The sequence below is a fragment of the Pipistrellus hanaki genome, assembly GCF_964339955.1.
Source record: "Pipistrellus hanaki genome assembly, chromosome: 5".
NCBI lineage: Eukaryota > Metazoa > Chordata > Mammalia > Chiroptera > Vespertilionidae > Pipistrellus > Pipistrellus hanaki.
Window position 1 is genome coordinate 51923084 of NC_140507.1, and position 21527 is coordinate 51944610.

General features: G+C 31.7%; 1 protein-coding gene across 4 annotated transcripts in view; it reads right to left on the minus strand.

Moving 5' to 3' along the window:
• The window catches only part of FBXW7 (F-box and WD repeat domain containing 7), a 152181-nt gene that overhangs the window by 16843 nt on the left and 113811 nt on the right, over positions 1–21527 (minus strand). For 3 of the 4 annotated variants that reach the window (XM_084884296.1, XM_084884297.1, XM_084884299.1), the window contains 2 exons: positions 10503–10585; positions 7390–7531 (listed from right to left, as the gene is read on the minus strand). In XM_084884296.1, coding sequence (XP_084740422.1) covers positions 7390–7531; positions 10503–10585 — 225 coding nt within the window. Of the gene's footprint in view, positions 1–7389; positions 7532–10502; positions 10586–12982; positions 13425–21527 lie in introns of those variants that run through there. The other variant, XM_084884298.1, reaches the window with a different exon arrangement.

Sequence of the window (21527 nt, forward strand, 5' to 3'; positions counted from 1 at the left end):
CCCATTTTGGATAAAAAATAACTATGCTGATTTAATTAAAATGCAACTTTAATTTAGTCACTTGATAACAGAATAATTTTAATATAAAATTATAATCTCATATATATATTATATTCCATATATGTAATATATATATATATATATATATATATATATATATATATGCTAGCTTTAAAAATATTTTTGGTAGTGTTTATGGTTAAATTTTAATATAAAAATAAAGATATCCTATGTAATTCTCTATAGCAAAAAGACAGTGAAATTATTTCAAGTATTACTACTTTATATACAATATATTTTAACTACATTTATAGCTACTATGAATAATTCTAATTTAAAGTAACATACTATATATGATTAATGTTTTTTCTTTATTTTACATAGGATATCTTTATTTTTGTATTAAAATTTAACCATAAACATTACTAAAAATATTTTTAAAGCAGGCATATACATATAATGTATATAATATATATATGATTTAGAATTTTATATTATGTATTATTACGATATTTAAAAAGGAATATAAAAATTAAATTCTACATAGAGAATACAACTGCTAAAAGAAGAAAAAAATAGCTTTTATTAAGGATTTTAGGAGATCGAGTAAAAATGAAAAAAGCCAGAATAGAACATAAATAACTAATTCAAATCTCAGGTAAATGTTAGACACTGTATTAAAAATTTCTATATATTTAAGGCAGAGTCCATGACACAAGTTAGGCCTCATAGCAAAATGTTTCTAAGACTTTAAGCTATATTTTTATTTTGTGTTAAATAATATTTGATTTTACAAATCAGATAAGATTAAAATTATATTTCATTTAAATGATACCTTACATTTAGCAAGTGTTACTTTGTGACATTTTACTAAAAAATATACCCTAGAAAGATTGGTAATGTATAGTAAATGAGACTGTTCCTACTGACCAGACATATTCAACAGTCTAGTTGTTTAGATTCACATATCTAAACACAAAAGTCTGGACCACATAGGCAGCTCTCCTCTGTCCAGTCTGGATTTCTCCCTGATCTCCAGACCTGTATATAACATTGCTTACTCAACATGTATTGTTGGATATGTAACAGAAACCTAACATTCCATGACCTTTCTCCTTAAATATGCACACCACAATCCCATTTCAGTGCAATGTAACTCTATTAGCTGCTCAGGCCAGAAACTCTGGAGCCATCTCCTCCTCACTCCCCCACTCTCACTGGTAGATGGTTCTGATCCATCTGTGAATTCTAAGGCCTTAAACTTCAAAACATATCCAGAATTTGACTGTTACCACACTGGCTTAAACTATTATCTCTCACCTAAAACCTCTTACCTGGCCTCCCAGCTTCCCACCTTTGCCCTCCTTGTTTTAATCTCCAGAAAGTGGTCAGTGGCACTGTTAAAAGGCACTTACTCTTCTGCTTAAAACCCTCCAGGCCCACTTCACTCAAAGCAAAACCCAAAGTCTTGGGTTAACCTACAAGGTTGTAATTTCCTATTCTTTTCCTTACTCTACTTTAGTCATAAACATGCTTTCTGCGCCTCAAACATACCAAGCATGCTCTGCGTCAGAGCCTTTTCACGTGCTGTTCCCTAGGACACTATTCCTTGGATACCCACATGGCTTGCTCCATATGTCCTTCTCAGGGCAACCTCTTTAAGACTGCAAACCAGTTCTAAGCCCTAACCCATTGTTCTCCTGACTACAATGTTCTGCAAAACTGTTTTCTTTTTTGGGGAGTGGGAGGGAGGGTTGGGTGGGGTGGTCAGGGATGGGGAGGATCTTCTTTGTTAACTATTGTAGCCCAGATCTTCTTTGTTAACTATTGTAGGGCCTAGTATCTAACAGGTACTCAATAAATATTTGCTGAATCAATGAATGAATCCCCAAAGTCAAGAAATACTGCACCAACACTATCTCAACACTCTCTCTGGAACATTTCTATCCTTTATATTTGATGGTATTATTAGAACTTGCCTACTTAGTCTACTTCCAAGACTGGGTGCAAGTTTTGTAAGCAGAAAGGGAAAATATGTATTAATTTGAAAACACTGCAGTAGCCGAGACCGGTTTGGCTCAATGGATAGAACGTCGGCTTGGGGATTGAAGGGTCCGGGTTCGATTCCGGTCAAGGGCATGTACCTTGGTTGCAGGCATATCCCCAGTAGGGGGTGTGCAAGAGGCAGCTGATCGATGACTCTCTCTCATCGATGTTTCTAGCTCTCTATCTCTCTCCCTTCCTCTCTGTACAAAATCAATAAAATATATATTTTAAAAAAAGAAAAAGAAAACACTGCAGTTAATAACTATATTAGAATAAAATAATAACCCACACTGACCTTTAATGAGAAATAGTGAATTGGGGGTTAGAAAATCCAACTTTTGGAGGAGACACTGTCACTAATTAAGTTACCATTTAATCTCTGCAGCCTTAGAAAAGTTTCTTTATCTGCAAAAGTGTTGGGTAAGTCTGATAATGATTATTTTATTTCTGTTCTGAAAAGTAGTTATCCTGGAAAAGAAACAAATATCTTCCTTTTGTCTTTCATGGTAAAGTTATGTGGAAACATATCAGAGGGGACAGGAAAAACATTCCAAATTCAGAAAGGTTCACGAGACACAAAATTTAATTTATGGACTAAACTGCAAATGCTGACTTGAAAATTCCCCATGTAAGTGATATTTTATTTCAGGTAATTAGAGAATACAGGTAGCAGAGAAGAACAGAAGGAACACTGAACTATAATCAGGGGCCTGGGTTTCAACAGCAAACTCACAATGGAACTACTTGGAAGTCTCATAATTAGTCTCAGTCCCAGAGACCCCACCTGTATAATGAGGGGCTTGGTCCAGACCAGTGGTTCGCAAATGCTGGTTGAGGAATGCAAGAATCATAGAGTCCTACAACCCACCATCAAAGCGTCTGATCCAGTGGTCCATGTCCTGGGGACATTTTATGTTTTAAATAATTCATCCAGGATTGATGCAGAGGATTCACACACCAGCAGTGAAACTGACTAACACCTGGATGCCCTAAGCATCCAATCAGATATATATTTTATGACTTGGACAGTACTGGAGTGAACTCCCTTTGCTAGTTCCTTCAGCAGATGGTTATCATTATGTTTCCAGTTCTTGGAGTGGAGTGCTTACTATTTCCCATTCTACTGTGGGTCAGTTCTAATTGTTAACTTCAACTTACATCAAACTCTGACTCAAAGAATATGATCCAGGTTTTGTTTTCTGAAAATACTAAGAATCAGCTTGATCCTATTTTTTATACAAAATTCTACAAAATGTTACACACAACATTTTTCCTTCACTTTTCTCTGGCCTTTTTAACTTCTCCTCACACAACAAGGTTTTTGATCATATTGTTTCAAATACAATTGCAAAGTAATACTGAATTCATTTCCTGCTTTAGTATTTTGCTGACTGTTAAAAAAAGATCTAAATAAATAAGTTAGAAAGTGTATGCACAACTTCTAAATGTTACCATGAAACTTTGATTAAATCCTTCAATAGAATAGTTTTTACTCTACTTTTAATTTCAAAACACAGAAGTGTTTTCTACTTTATAATTTTAAACAGTATTTTTGGTATATAACAGGTATTTTCAAAATACATTTACAGTTTCAATGCAATGCAAATATACTTTGATTAAAATAATACTAATAATGTTAAGTTAATGGCATCCCTATGAAGAGAATGTTAACGGCCCCATTTAGACCTGAGAAAACTGAGGCTCACAATAGCTATTTACTGACCAAGAGAGGAAACTAATCTTTATTGACTCTCCACTGTATTTCCAAGTATAGCTTAAGCACATTTACATGTTTTCTCCCTTTTGACAATTTTTAGTGTTCTATCTATTCTTCAGAGGATAAAAATAAAGGCAAGAGTGGTTATATAATATCAACAAAATGACTCAGTTATTACAAGGCAAAGCCAGAATTTGTACTAAGAGCTTTTCTTCTAAATCATATGTGCTTCTCATTCTATCAGGATGCCTTTGAACATAAATTTCAACCTAAGAAAATGTTGACATTATTGTTGTCTTTACCTAGGCTAAAATTTTCAAAAGAAACCATTTATTAACACACAAATGACATAAACAACAGTACAATTTTTTTCTTTTCCCCGAAATTACATTATAAAGCATCAATCTGGCTGCCAAAGCAAGCAGAATCAATGGCTACTGAAAACTCAAACAGTACAAAATTTCTGAGGTTTTTTTTGTTTTGTTTTTAATTTGCACTGCTATTTTGCAGTAGCATTCTGTTTCAATTTCCTTTTATCCAAAATGGTGTATCATTTGTTCTCATTCAATTTATAAATTGAGTACAGAGTACTTTGTCAGAATAGATGGAACTGGACCAAAACAATGCTGTATCACTGCTGTAGGAGCAATAACAGAACAGTGAGGGGACAAATTCTCCCATTTTACTTGTTATGCAACAGAAAAGTCATCATTAAATGCCCCCATATCATGTCTGTAGAAATCATGCCAGGCTAATTATCCCTCAACTATCCAACATAGGTCAACTCATGACTCCCCCACCTTACTATGAAATCGTATCTGTCTGCCAGTTAGGCATTAAAGCATTATATCTAAGTCCTTAGGCAAGTGATTCATTTCTAGTTACTTTGGCATCGGCCTTGAAAATAAAGGGCAGTGAATGACAATGAGGCCCTGGGTGTGTCAGAGACAGACAAGGTCCTGATCTATCTGTCTAGTTGACCTTTGGTTGCTAGTGGGTATCTTTGCTACAGAATATTTGTCTGAAAATAAAATAGTACGATACCTACAGGGACAATTCTAGGTGTCATTCCTATTAACTAAGAACAAGTTTTCTTCATTGAATCTACTTCTCATGTAAAAAGCGATCAAATGGGCCTTTTTATTGAACAAAAGTAGTCTAATATTCTTTAGTTTACTGAGTCTCATTAATTCTAAGAAACAAGCTTTTTAAAAAAAATACTAACATTTTCGAAGTTGCCATGCATCTAACAATCGATTGTATCTCAGATTTGCTGACATACAGTATGTGGTAATGTGGACATTTCATTAAATAAAGCCTGAGCTATCTAAACAAGCAAATGCCATACAAAGGACTTCCTAAAACAGTCCTTTGCAAAATAATGCACAAATGTTCCCTAGTATATAGACCAGTATTTGAGAAAGTTCCATTAAAAATTAGGGAAGCCTAAATGGCTAGCAAAGAATACTTTTAAATATTGGAAAAAATGGACCCATCCTCATTTTAAATTTCACTCTGGACTACCTTCTCGTAAGAAATAAAGTTATTCATATAAAATAACTATTTGGAAACTGTCTACACTGATGATAATTTTTGATCATGTTGTTACGTATAAAAATCTGATGAAATCAGTTTTTGCACTGCTCTCAAGTGCTGTGTTGCTCACACTGCATGTGTGCGCAGAGATAACCACACACACCCATATTCCTATTTTGTCAGTTAATCAGAGACAGTAAAAATCTTTAAAGTATTTCTTTAAGATTATATTAATGTCTAAGTTCTATTTTTACCTCTTATTGATGGATAATTTTCTTTTGAAAAGGATGCAACAAAAAAATTAAACTGAGGGTATGCATATAAAAAAAATTTTTTTTTTTTTTTTTAAGTTTAAATCATGAACCTGGGTGGAGGGGGAAGGATAAACCTTGGGGGAAGATAAATTTAATCAATAAATGACTATGAAAATGAAAAAGAAAAACACTAAACCACACACCACAATTGTTTATAATTGTAGTGGTTCATAATATTGTTAAAACAATAAAATATATTTTTCATTCCTCTAACCATAGATTCTCAACCTCAGCAATACTGACATTTGGGGAGGGATAACTCTGTGTAGGGGGCAGATCCTTAAATTCCTTCTACCCACTAGATACCAGCAACCTCCTGCCCGCCCTCCCCCATGCCTGCAGTTGTAACAACTGAATTAGTTTTAGCCATAGGAAAATCTGCTCCCTGACAAGAACCACTGCTCTAACTTTTCCGTTACCAACAGGCAGGGTGGGTGGGGTGGTTGAATGGGAGGGTTATCCTACTTTTTCTGAAATCATCTGAAGGGTAAAAAACAATTTTTAAAAATCCAATTGAAAGCAACATTGCTTCAAGTGAGTTTTCTAGCTGTTGAAGAAAAAAAAATTGGGACATTTATTTAGTTTTTGCCCAGGTATTTAAAATATTAGAATTTACATAAATGGACATCTTAAAATGTCAAATAAAGTATCCTCTTTTCAACTCTTATTCCCTTATGCATTCATAAAATACCACCAATCAAGCTAGGTAAGAAAATATATTCATTTTACATTAGAATGGTGGCCAATATCACAGATAGCTTTACTTAACATAATTTATAATATATTATTTACTATCTTAAAGAATAATTATGCAAGTGTTTAATCCATGCCAACTATTTTGCTAAATATGTCATTTATATGCATAATCTCACTGGAAGAAGAGAGAAATCAATTTAATATCACTTGAATCATGAGTTATAAAATTCATAATTTTCAAGGGTTGGTTGTAGCTAATCATCCTGGTAAACTTTCGAAGAATTTAAAAGCTACTAAAATGTAGTAATCAGAGTTTGAACTCAGTGAGCCACAAACAAGCATGGCATAGTGAAGAGAAGCTGCATCAACTCTCGGAGGCTACTAGGTAGAGGGACATTATTCTTCACATCACTCCTAAATGCTGATAGTAACTTCCAATCAATGCAGTTTAGAACACAAATACATTTAGTGATCCCAGAAACCCAAACATAAAGAGGAGAAGGAAGAAAGGTCTTATTACCTAAAAAGGAATAAAGATAGGGGAATGCACACCTCCATAAAATAAGCACTGTATTCTCCTCACTAATTCACTTAAAAATTAAAATGAGCTTCCCTATTTTAATAGCATTTTTAAATTGAGATATTCTTCACATAACATAAAATCTACTATTTTAAATGTACGCTTCAGTGGTTCCCAGCACAGTCATCTTGCTGTGCAAAGACCACTACTATCCAATTCCAGAACACTCCCATCACCCTCAAAAGAAACCTGTACAACTAGCAGTTAGTCTACTTTCTATCTCTCCTCCACCATAGCCTAGTAACCACTCAATCTACTCTGTTTCTATGGATTTTCCTGTTCTGGAATATAGCATATAATATGTGGCTTTCTGTGTCTGGCTTCTTTTACTGAGCATGCTTTCAAGGTTCATCTAAGGTATAGCCTGTAACAATTCCTTTTCATGGCTGAATAATCTCTTATTTATTTATTTATTTATTTATTTATTTATTTATTTATTTATTTATTTATTTTGCAGCAATTAAGTGAAGCATTTCAAGTACTGTGTTTAGACATGTCACCTGAAACATTTTCAGCCATTCCTGGAGGCCTGTAGGTGGTTGGACAGATGTAATTCGGCGACGTTGTTGTCCTTGGCCATTGGCTGCTCTCAGATCTCCAAAAGTTGTTGGTGTTGCTGAACATGGTACAAGCCCAGTGGTACTATAAAAAATATAAGGGTAAAAGTAAAGACAGATATTTATTAAGATTAACAAGTTCAAATTTAATAAGAATTATGATCTGGCATATTTCAAACATTAATCAAATTATTATTTTTATTTGCTTATGCCCAGAGAGCAAGGATACATAAAATCTATTCTTCTATTCTTAGAGTAAGTTTCCTCCCTCCTACATAACCACCTGTTATTATCCCAACAATGCTAATTGCAACCAAGTGACAGAATCTCTATGGCAAAACTACAACTTGTTGATACATACAAGTAATGTTAAAATATTTCCTTATAAGATACAGGTTCTACTTCTCTTTTGACTGGTCTTAGTGACATCATTAAATAAAAGTTAAAATTTTCTATTTAAAAAGGGGTGTGAGACTTACAAATACTTTAAAAAATTCAAATGTAGAAATAGTATGTCCAAATGTTTTGGACATTCACTAGCAATGTTCCTTGAGTTTGCCCCAGATGCCTTCTAAATTATTTATAATATTTGTCTATTTCACTTTTGTTTTTGTAATTTATAAAGCTTAGTTTAAATAATATATGATAGGCGCAAACCTTGATTAGAAATGTATTTACTCAAAACAGGTAAGTGTTGAAAACCTATTATATGCAAAATTAAATGAAATAACCCAAATAGTTTTATCCAATAAACTTTGAGCCAGTTTTTAAAACACCCAAAATTCAATTCTATCATTAATTAGTAAAATGAGGAGTTAAGACTAGATTATCAATCTCCAAAATTGTCCAACTCTCCTAAAAATGATTAATTAGAAAAAATATGGTGATAATTGTTATTAATATATTAAACTTTACTTTGTAGTTTCAATAACTAAATTATTTAAACTCATGGTAAATACTAAACATCTCTTAGAGATAGGTAAAAAACAAAGATTTAGTTAAGTAGTTACATTTGTACAATAAATCTTCAATTTATTGAGCTATAATAATAGGGTTTTAAATCCACAGAACATACAAATTGTACCCTAATAGTTGAATATCAGGCTCTGATAAATTACTAATAAAACATCTCTCCCCAATGCTCTTCCAGCCAGCATATCTCATTATTTTGTTTTTAAAAAATGTATCCAGTCACCAGATTTTACAGAAAAATCTACCACCTTTAAATCTTTTAACATTATACATCTATGACAATTTCTAACATTCAATAATTAAATTTATTTTTTTCTTCTACCAAATTTCAAAGATATGCTCTATTTTCTTCTCTGAAATGAAACAATTTTTAAATAGTGACTATAACTTACATTTTCTAATAAAAATGATGGAAATTTTTTTTCATCTTATTAGTAGAAAATCTGTCAAAAATTTAAAAAATATCAAATATATACTGACATTTCCAAAATGATAGGGTATGCTGTTTGGTTTGCTTTAATATCATATGTTAAAAGGCTAAAAATAAAACTTTCACCTTTTCAGGTGCTTTCTCTTTATAAAAATAAACAACTAAAGACAAATTTAACTAAAATGTGTTCTGCAGTAAAAAGTCAGCATTCATTTATAAGCTGCCTTAAAAATAACTGAACAATTTAATACCTTTGCCCTGGTATCAGCCATATTAATAAAAGATCAAAAATTATATGATTACTGGAATACACTTTTTTAAAAATATAGCACATTTTTAACATTACGTTCAAATTTCTCATCTGAGAAATATTTTATCAAGACTAGAAGGAAAAAGCAAAAATGAAGTGAGTAGTTTCACTTATCTCTACATCACTCCACACCCTCTGGTGGAAATACCAAAACACAGTCAAATTGTCAAAAGGCAAAGGGTTTTAAGTAAAGGGAAGGGGACAGTGAACATGAGAAAATGATACTAAAAGCATTTCCTGAATAACTAAGAGAGAGCTTTATTTTTCTTTTCTGTATTATCCTTGCATTTTTTGTATATAAAACTATTCTAATGATTATCATTTCTAGATTTCACAAAGAAGCTTTTGAAAGAAATATATTCCACAACTGAATTAAATAGAAATATAAGCTGTTTTCTCTAAAAAAGGAAAATGCAATCTATAACAATGTTTAATCACAAAAACTTATGTCTGAGCAAAGTTAATTTTACTGCAGCTTATAGAATAAAAACAATTCTAAATAAAAATATTTAGGGAAAAAGTAATGTCAACATCATGAGTTCTTATGGTTTCTATAGCTAACTTTCAGTTATCTGAAGAATGACAATTATGAAAAAGAAAAAAGACCAAAAAAAGTTTTTAAGATACTTTTGACATTTAAATTTTAAAATACCACACTCCAAGTGACATCCAAAGCCATTTTTAATTGGCTAGGTAATAGATATTGTGCTTAACTTAGCCTAATTAGCGTGAGAGTGGGAAGTTTTATACTGATGCAAAATTCAAAAATGATGGAATGGTGCAGGAAACAAGACTACAATTGTATTTAGTTGTTATGGAAACTATTCTACTGGTGTAGAAATGTATGTGTTAAAAACACAAGACCTACCAAGCAAATAAAAGGGGATTTCTAACACAGTAATTTCGTGAAATATGATTCAGTTAGTAATTGTGAGGCTTATTTCACTGCTAATAAATGTATCTCCTATTTTGCATATATAAATATACTCCCTAGAACAGTTGTTGCTATAGTAACAAGATACATTTGCTCATATTTATGGGTTTACTTTTTAGAATTCCTGAAAAATTGTGATTTAAAATTTTTGTTGAGAAGAGAACTTCTGCTTGTGTCTTACTTCAATGTATTTGTAAAAAAATATAAAGCTATCATGGTAAAGATTTTTCTCCTTATTTAAAATAAGGTATTTCCCAATTTTCAATGATCTCAAAATGTGTTAGACAGTCAACAATACTAGTGACATTATATGAGAATAAATGGAAAAAAATGCTTTTACAATCATCATCTCTAACTCTTTAAAGAAATATGAGAATCAGGAGAGACTCAATTATTATACTTAATATTACCTTGTATATTCTGAGACTTTGCATGGTTTCTTTCCCAAAGAAAACGAGCGGACCTCAGAACCATGGTCCAACTTTCTTTTCATCTATAAAGTAAAACAAATAAGATTTTTTTTTAATCACCAGTCCAACTAACAAATTTTAATAGATATCTTAAATGTTTATATGCCTAAAATGTTAATTAGGAATAAAATATTATAGAAAAATAAATGTTTCACAGTTTCTTCTATTCTACTTTTTTCTACTCTTTACAAGACTGGAAAAGTGAATTTCCACCTAATATTTTGTCCAGAGAACAGTGTATGAGGATTTAAAAATAGATATCCATTATATATATTCCTTAAGCGCAACATAACCTTTCATGTTTTCCAGTTTAAGAACCAACATAGAGGAAAATGTCATGTTAATACACACAGAAAAGAACAATATTTAACATGCCTTTCTTACTGATATTCATTTTCCTTTCAAAACATATTTTAAGAAAGATAAACAAAATTCAAAATTTCAAAATGACAGTAATAGTAACTACATTTAAAACATATTATAAAAGGTAAAGAGAGCAAGGCAAATAAAAAGATCTTGAAAAGTAATAATAAGACATAAAGCAATGAATATGGGCAATGAGGACAGCAAAAAAGTCAGTCCATAATAAGAGAAATCTGGAGATCTTATAATAAAGCTGGGGAAAAGCCATCAATTAATATTCATACAGAATATAGTTCTATGGAAAGATACTCAAGACAAACATTTTAATTTGAAAAGCAACAACAAAAAGACTTAAAAAGAGTGAGTTATCCATCTTTGTAAGGTATATCCAACAATTATAGCTTTAACGTATTTCAATATGCTATATTTATGTAATACTGTAAATGTATTCAATACTGCATTTTGTCAATACTAAAATATTTATTTTTTATATTTCACTATAGGTTAACTTAGGTAATCAAACTATACATATATCATAAAACCAGGAAATAAGATGTGATAGGATTCAACTTTTTGTATTTCAACAACCCCCCTCAGATGTGTGCCTGCTAATTAATTACTATATTACTGAAAATTACAAGGAGAAAAACCCCAGAGCAATAGCTAGCTCTTACTTGCATAATAAGGTGAAAACCCTTACTTTGCAGCAGCCTTATTTTCTTACCTATTGCCTCACGTGGGGACATCATAACACATTATGCTACACCGTTAATACTAAAGAGGATCAACATGACTCTAAAAATCTCTCTGAACCACACTCTGAATAATAATAAAGACTATGTTTTTATCATCATGAAGAAAGTCTTGGAAAATGCAGGGACAATCTTACAATATTAGGGATTGAGGTGAGAGTATAAGCTCATCTACAATGTATACCTTAGTTCATGAAATACCGGCTTGAAATAAATAGAAGTGGTCTCATTTCAACCCCTTTGAACTTTCTGTACTTATTTTAACGTGCTTCCTCTCAAAAACCATTATTTTCTTTCCCCAACTAATTTTAATAAAAATGAGTATAAAAGATTTAATATATAGGTAGTCACATGCTTGCATGGATATAAATTATAGACACGTACACATACACCCAAATGTATCCATCCATCAGGAAGGTCAGTAAGTACATTTTACTTTAAAATTCTAGTGTGTGTATTTTTTTAATAACTTCCACAGATTCTTATTTTCAAAATTATTATGAAAAACTTTGATATGAATTCTAATTAAGTTTGGAATACTGGCTTTCAGAACTTCCCTAGATAGCTTGTAAATACATTGGTGCAAATGCCATTTGCCACTAAAAGCAAACTTTATTTCCATCTTAGAAAACCTTCAATTAATAAAAATGCCCAATATACATATCAAGGGAACCACTGAGAAATGGTTTTTATCTTTAGAATATTTTATAAAATAAAGCAGTTCTTGTATGACTATAGAAGTCTTTTAAATATTATATTGTTTACTGAAAAATACCGAGTTTAGAACCAAAAATTAATTCTGCAATTTTTAAAGGATACAGAAAGTAAATATGATCTCTCTAAACATAAATCCCCATATCCTAGCAATTCTGCACTTTGAAAGAGTCAACTAAAGAAAAAAGAAAAAAATACATAGATCTAAGGTGTGGAAAAATTGAAGGCAAAAGGTTCACTAAAAGCCAACTAAGGGTAGAGTATTTCCAGGTCAGTGTTTAACGGAGCCACATTTCTAAAGTCTGAATATGTTTTTAGTGCAAAATTCTCAGATTCCAATATCCATTTTCTTTTCATTTTAAAGCTTTTTTTTTTTTTTTTTTTTTACAGCTCACGTCTTCCCCTTATTTGCTTAACGTTCACAATATAAAACAGACTACCAGACATCCAGCCACCCACCAAAATTAGAGGATACTGCAGCCATCTCTGATGATACAGATTTTCCTTCTCGGGCAGACACACATTCACACACATCCCCACACACACACATCCCCACACTCACACAACACAGGAAGAAAACAGGTTACTTACTTTGTAAAAAATCATTTTTAGCGTGCCGTAGAAACCCATGTTTTCTGTATTTTTCCCCTTCAGTGATTCTGTGCCCCCGTGTGTCCGGCTGCTTGGCAGTCTCTGACAATATAAACCTTTTTCAGGTAGGTATGTCACAGATTCTAATGTGGACATGCTCGGGCACGTCAGAAAAGGAAGATTAGGGAGCAGAACCGGCAACAAAACTCCACAGTAAAGGCAGATGCAGCTCAGTATCAAACCGCTCCTCGGGACACACATACATACATGCAGCTTGACTGAGGAGAACTCGAGGGAATAATGAGAGAGAACCGAGAAGATTATTGGAGGAGACTATGCCCTGTCAAAGCCTTGACTGAACAGATTCCTCCCTCAGCAGCAGAGGGATCAGATTACATCTTCCCTTGAACACAGAATGGTGCAGTCCAGGATTCAGCAATGCAGACTGCACATCAATTATATGGTGATCCGCTCCAGGGAACCCGTGAGCACACAAGGCACTGAACAGAGGGAGGATGTGGGCAGCAAATGAGACCGCCCCCACACGGCAGCCCCCTCCACCCTTTCAAACTTTCAGGAGATGATTTTTGCATTTTGTAAAACCTGCCTTTCTGAAGAGTTTGAAATGGCAAGCATCGTTTCCAAAAAATAAGTCCTTTCAGAAACATTTTGAAAATGGAACATATTTTCATCGGGTCTTCCCAACAGAAGCCAAACAGGCTATTTTCACTAACTTATCCTATTGCAGTCCTGGCACAGACTGACCAGATTTTGCAAGTAGCTGAATGGTACAAAATGGGCAATCCCTAAGAGAGGGGTATTAAATATCCTTTGGGGGATTTATAATACAGTAAACTAGTTTGAAACATATAACATTTGCAGAATATATGCACTGTTATTTTTCAACCTGTATACTTCTTATATTAAGATTTAATGAAAATATCCCCTATGGAAAGTCCCAATTCATTTGTTTCAGTTTTCGAGAAAATTACCACACATTTCAATAATCCTTAATAATTATAGGAATATATTTTTAAGATTAACAAACTACTACTACTACATGTATAAAGTTTGCCTAAAGGTTAATTTCTCCGAGGAGAGTAAAAACTGTGCTCCTTGAAGAGTCTTAGCCTTATTGTTAATTTAATCTTATGTAAATAGGAGGCACTGAACCTCTATCTCCATTTTGACAATATGTATTGCTAATCAAAAAGGCATTTTACATAATAAAGGTACCAAAGTTTGCCTGAAGACAACCTTTTTCTTAAAATGACTACAAATCTAGATATTTCATCTTGCAACTTGCTACGCAACTAGCTTCAGAGGCAATTATAAGATTCCTTGGACTAGAAAGGCCCATTATTAAGGGTCTAGTTAATTAACTCCTACCCTCCCTATTAACATTCTTTATTGCAAGTAAACTGTGTGCCTGTAGTAATTTAAGTACTTATAAATTCTTCAGAAAAAGGGAATACTATTTAGATGTATTATATTTTAATATTCTCTGATATGGCAATAAATGATTTTTGCTAGGAAATAATTCTAAATACTGTATAAAGTATTATAATTTAAAAAATAAATATGTTTACCTTTATAACTAAGGTTTTAAGTTGTGTAATGTCTTTTACTTTGTAACATAAATGCAATAATCTAAAATTTTATAAAAACATACATCTAGGATCTCCTCTTGGAAATTATATTTTATTATCTTTTTAAAAAATTTTTTTTCTCAGCTCTTAAATTAATCCCTATCTTCAGAAACAATACACATGTGTATCCAGAAGAAGTTAGTTTTCTAAATAAAAAAATTAGCCTACTCCAAAGGAAAGTTCCTTTAAAAAAGAAATCCCCTACTCTAAGAAAAAGAAAATCTAATTGTTAGGAATGGACCCATAAGTCCTTTTATTTCAGGTCTCAGAGAACTCTGGATTAAAAAAAAAAAAAAAAATAGTTGACCTTCCTCTTTCCTCTAACCCCTTCTGGGTTATCTGAAGAAACTAATTGTAAAATGAATACCTCTAAAATCAGTGGTACTAGCTTGTCAGAGAATAAATGGACTACCTACCAGTCATAGTTTATATTTTGACTTCAATTGAAATATTTTCCTATTTCTAGTTGCACTATCCTTTTCAAATTAAGACTACCTAGTTGAAGACACAGACCAGGGACACTGTCTCAAAACCTAAGCTATTTAAAGAACAACAAATATATATTAATTTTGTATATTCAAAGAATATACAAAGAATGATCTTGAGGTTACATGGTTCCTATGAAGTTACAGAAAACCTAATCCCCTCAAATGTATGTTTATATGTAGGTAAGTATATTCATGTTTCATTTTTGAATTGGCAAAATATTTACAAGGTTTAAAAATCAAGATATATAAAATATACATTGAAAAGACTTTCTACTACCCCCACTCCCAATTCTCACTACCATGAGAATTCCTATCTACTATGATTCTCACTTAGTAATGTTTTTTAATTAGCTTATCCTTTAAGTGAGAATGTATAAGTACTCATGAAGACTTTATTTTCCTAAGTATTTAAATAATTTTCCACAATATCTTGTTTACCATGTAAATTTGAACTGTGAAGAAAAAATTTGCCAAGCAAAGCTAGTCAACCAAGTCTCTAACTAGATTTCAAGTTAATAGAATAAAAATGAATGATTTTCAATATTCTCTGAGATATTGTTAATGAAAACTGTGATCTATTATACTATTTTCATCCTAATCTACATATGAACACAGCAAATGAAATCGTTCTCACATTCCTATTTCTGGGAGTCTTGTCTAAAATACAGATGTTTAAAACATGATGCAGAAATTTAAAATTTTTAGTAGTATGATTGAAAAAGCCTTTGTCTATCTATTTTATACCTGTGAGATAGAAACATTTTAGAACTGAGATCAACCTTTATGTTAAGTTTACAAAAAAAAGGAAATATTCTATGCTTTATGTCAGAATGTTAACTAGTAAGTTCATGAAAAGGTTAGTCAACCATGATAGCTAAGAAAATACCTATTTGTTATCCAAAATTTCAGAATTAATATCAATGTATTAAATTTATTTTCACTGCAATATACTAAATCTTCATGCAATTTCAACTAAGCAACACTTTTCCATTTCTATAAAAATTATTTCTTGTGGTGACTAACAACTTATAAATCTTATTGAAAATCTGTTAGCAAGGGGAATGACTAACAATGAGGTCCTAGAATATAGCCTATCAGATAACTTAGACCCAATGCTCATCACATCACAATTCTAATGAGCAGGGTGTACAAGAATATATGAGAGCAAAAACTTAATTTTTAAAAATGCACAATGATATGAAGACATACTGACCAGCATCTAAGCCTTTGGGGAAAAAACGGCTATAGAATGACTAACCTGTGAGCTAATACAAGAGAAATGGTTTTATGAACAACTGGTTAGGCAACGAGTTATATAAGAGCAAGTTGTGATTGGAGGCATAAACAAAACTAATCTATAAACTAACAGTAAAAGTTTTGTATCTTCAGAGAAGTATGTATTTTTACACATGGTATCAATAGAAGGAGTAATTAAGAGAGTTCTCCTCCTCACTTTGACCCCCAGAATTCATTATTTTGATGAAAAATATATTCTTCTATAATTGCACTTGTCATCTCATTGTCATTCTTTTTACGCATCTTTCTCCCTATTATCTACTCCTGGAAGTTTATATCTTACTTTAAAATATTGTAGAAAATGAACATAAATATAATTAACACTTGAAAAATCAACCACATAAGCAAATAATAGCAATGATGGCATCATTTTTCTAAATAGAGTATATTATACTTAAAGTTTATCTATTAAATGATACGATAAACACTATTGGTTCTCTTTTCATTGCCTTGCTAACACTTTTAATAGAAGAATGTATTTATATTCTTATGTCAGTGATTTTTCTTTACTATTATCATGAAAACATTCTTTAATATTACACCAGGAAAACCACCTACTTCAGTAAGATGTCTTGCCCTTAGCACAGAATTTAGATTAGAGACAGTTCAATATTTCAACATCAAAGAAAGGAATGTCAAGCATGTTGAGGCTGAAAAACTTTTTAAAATCTCACTAACGCACTGTCATTAACTTTCAGGGATGCAATGTCTTATTAACAGGTTCATGACTGACAGTGGCAAGTTAATAATCTTATCACAGGCCTTATCAATTAAAATAGTATATGCCCCGCATCTATATTTCCTCTAATGCAAGTGGGAGGCAGTGTTGATCAATAAGCTATAGTTATTCATTAAGCACTTACTTAACACCTATTATGTGTCAGGCACAGGAAAGTATATAATTAAGAAAAAATGTTCTTCCTCTACTGAATTTATGGTGAATTTAAGACACAATAGGCAATGCACACACACATAAACATACACATACGACTCTTAGAACTCACACTGAAATCAGCTCTAAACATTTTTTGATAATATAATAGATAAAATGAACAAAGTGAGCCAGATTTTGTTTGAAATCACTGTCCAAGTAAACCAACATTGAAATATTACTGCATTAGAAAAATAATCCAAACACTAACTAGTATAAGTATCTAATTTAACTTTTGTTTAACAAATTTATTTGGGGGAGGGGGGATGTTTATAATAATACAAGCAAATAACATAACAAAATGCTAACCTCAGAAAAGCAAAATTCAAGTTAAAATTTCATGTTCATAGTGCTTTCAAAATTCTTTTACAATAACTACTAATTGTAGAAATGGTACAAATTTTATTTTTTCTTAAGTTTTAAGGAATCTATAACTCCCTTTACAAAAAAATACAGCATCTGAGGGTTTAACACAAATCGTAACATTAATTCGAGCAATAGAAGCATTTTTTCCATCCCTTCAGATTGGGCCAAATTTGTGATCTGATAAACATAGCACCAATATATTAATATTCACACTTGAGTTTGACACATAATAGAAGTTAAGAGTTCTATTTATCACAGCCACAGAAGAAAACAATGAGTACATTCATTTTCCTTGCTTGTTTTCTAAAATGTATATTGTTATACATATAACAATATGTATAACATATATGTCGTCATTTTCTAAAATGTATATTGTTATACATATAACAATATGTATAACATATTGTCGTCAGAGGGACTTAATACATGTATCAAAATATTATTTAGACTACTTTAGACAGGCAACGCCTGCAATTCTGCAATAATTTAGCCAAGTTAGTAGTTCAGTCTGGACTTTATATTGAAAGCAATTAATTTTTACATCTCATGCTTCAAACCCAAAATAAACTGCCAGTAAGTATCTTGAATTTGTATCCAAAATTTTCCTTTCAAAATTATATTATAAAATTTTTTTAGTGACCTCTTTAGTAAAGTAAGAAAAATATCATGAGAAACTATAAACAATAAGGTTGACCTTAAGAAAATTAAAACAGCAATATAAACCAGGAAAGAACTTAATATGCAAAAAAAATGAAATCAATATTTCCTCAATGTAAGGCCTCTAACCCTATTCACTCTTCTACTTTTTAAATCTAATTCCATATTTATTGCTATTTGTAATGTTCAAATACATTTGCCTGACTTGAGAAAAATTTCCTATAGGTATAGCACATCATTCTTATATTTTAGAATTAACCTTTCATTTCAAAGGCTAATTTTTTATTAGTCATGATCAGAAAGTTTTGAGAAACGAGTTAGACAAGTAAAAAAACAAAACTGTATCACCTGAATCAACAGCAAAACATTAATAGCAGAAAATCACAGAGTTTAGAACCAGAAGAGATCTTGAAATCATCTTATCTAATTTCCCTTTGTTTGTGAAATGAACATGAGCTTGGGAATCAGAGCAACCTGAGCTTAATACCAGTTTTGCCATTATTAGAGTGTAACCTATAAGGGATTATTTGATCTTTATAAAATTTCTTTTATTTGTAAAAATCTACCTTACCAACCTAACCCACAGAATCCCTTTGAGGACACGGTAGATGCCCTACAGATATCCTACAAATACCCTATAAAATAATAACAGTTATTAATAGGTGAGAAAGGTGAGGTAGGGAATTAAGTGTCTGGCTCAGGATTATACAGCTATATTAAAACCTGAGACTCTGGCCCCAAGTTCATGACTTTTAACTGATTTCCATTAGATATGTGATGGTAAAGGTTAATCCAAAAAGAATTTCTAAAGAAGAAAAAAGTGTTATATTTTGCAAAAAAAAATAATTAAATATGTGAACTATGACTAAATATTGATTATTCAGTTCATGGAATAATTATCTAGGCCCATATTGTATAACTATGCTTCCACTACACATGGGAAATATGAGGCAAAGACATAATGATTGGGGGAAAGGTAACAGAAACAGATTTATGTTAAAAGAAAGCAATAAATAAGAAAGCAAGAAATAATCACTTACTACATCCTAATAACTATAAAATGCTACTGAGGACAAATAAAAGCATTACAATAACCCTCCTCCCCCAAGATTCTTAAAATCCTAATAGTGAGACAAGAAACTAGTTGAGAACAATATTTGACTAGATATCAAGTGACAAACTGGGTAGGAGGTTGGGAAATGGGGAGATAATTTAAATAGTCTCAAAGATTTCATAAAACACACGGTCTTGCTTTTAAGTTTAAGACAAAAATTTGGTAAATGTTGAAGCTAAAGGAGACTGTGAACCTAAGATATATGTGGAAATGCCACAACCATTAACTTGAAGGATTAATTACAGCTACAAGGCTTTAGCAGTCCTTAGTCTTATAAGGCTCATTCAGGGATAACCTATTTAGCTGTGTCTCTAAATTCAAACACTTAATATTATACTTAGAATATTCTTTAACTTACAAGTAATAGTTTCTTTAAAAGTACTTCCTGCCCTGACTCATTCTTCTATTTAGGGCTCATATGTGTCTCTCTGTATAAGAACTTTATTGTATGGGTGTGAACACTGTTGACTTTTTATTTAAACACTAATAAGGGGTCCTTCTGTTTCAGGTGACATTCATATTAGAAATCAAACTTACAAGCAGGTTGTACTCTTGAATATGGGGAAATAGTACAAATCATGTAGGATTTTGTAAGCCTAGACTTAATTCTAAATACGTACACTGTGGTATCATGAGCGGATTTCTAGTACTGGAGTATTTTAACACAATATATATGTTATATTATTTTTATATTTTCAAAAATGTATATGAAATTGAAGATCACTCACAAAAAAAATTATTACTTGCTGAAATTAGAGATACAGAGAAAAGAATACATAACTGGATTTACTATTATAGTAAACTCTTTTCAACTTTTTCATGTAGCAATTACTCTTCAATTTCCTTCATCATTTGTCACCTCATACTACTCTCAATCTTCAGCACCTATCTCAAAAGATTTCTAAAGTTGAAAAAGAAAGAAAATTGGAAAAGCAGGTTAATACTTAATCTATAACATATGCCAAGCACTGTTCTAAACTGTTTCTATCTAGTAACTCAATTCTACCAGATCATATCTCTAATTCTTTGCTCTTTAACTTTCTAAGTTCCGATTTTATCATCCTACTTGATAATTTACTCTTTTTGAAAAAGAGAGATTGGGCTCAGATCTCTGTAGACTGTCAATGCATCTTCTCAGGCTTACTTTAGCAAATATCTATGACAGTGAAAGACATGTTTACCCTGTATTGGAGCTGAAAGGATTTTTACCTATGGTACACTTTTTGAAATGATTCTCTACGACCATAAAGGAATCCAGAACATAATCACAGAATCTCAAGATTAGAAAAAGCCTTCAACTAAAGTTTAATACAGCCTCAGGTACAACTCTTAGGTTCACTCTCACTAGCTTGTTGTCATCCAGCATCCTCTTAATCTAAAATACATGTTGTTATTCTCAACTCCACAAACCTCTACTATTTGGCTTACTGAATTTGATAATTGTGTCCAATTATAAATATCTTACTAGCAGGTTCAAACTTAATGCATTTTAAAAAATATAACATCTCTTCTCCTCTCAAGCACTTTGCATACATTCTAGAAGAATCCCAAATGAGAAAGGGTTACTTTAAACAATATTTAAAAATTTTAGGTGTGAATAAAAAATCTGTGGACATGAACTAATTTCACTTCTTCAATAACATTTATTAAGCAGCTATTCCATATTGATGTTGGGCTCCTAAGAAGTATGAATCACTCTTGCTTTAGAAAGTGTACATCACAGTGAATTTTTAATCAATTCTTTACTTATTTTAGAGTAGCTTCTCTGCTCTTTAAGTATTCAAGAGTTTGATGTAGCTGTCAAGTGAGTAGGGAAGAACCTAGTAGTCATGCTCCCAATACATTAAAAAAGGATTAGAAGTATTCATTTTAGAAGCATCAATTTACATTTTAAAGCAATTACTGTATATATAATTTAACAAACTGCATTCCTTGTGTCAAAAGAATCAAGAATTATATGAACAGCATAATATTTACATGATCCCCCACCTTTTTAGGACATTCCAAAGGAGTGCGAAGACTGAGGAAGTAAAATCTGAATACA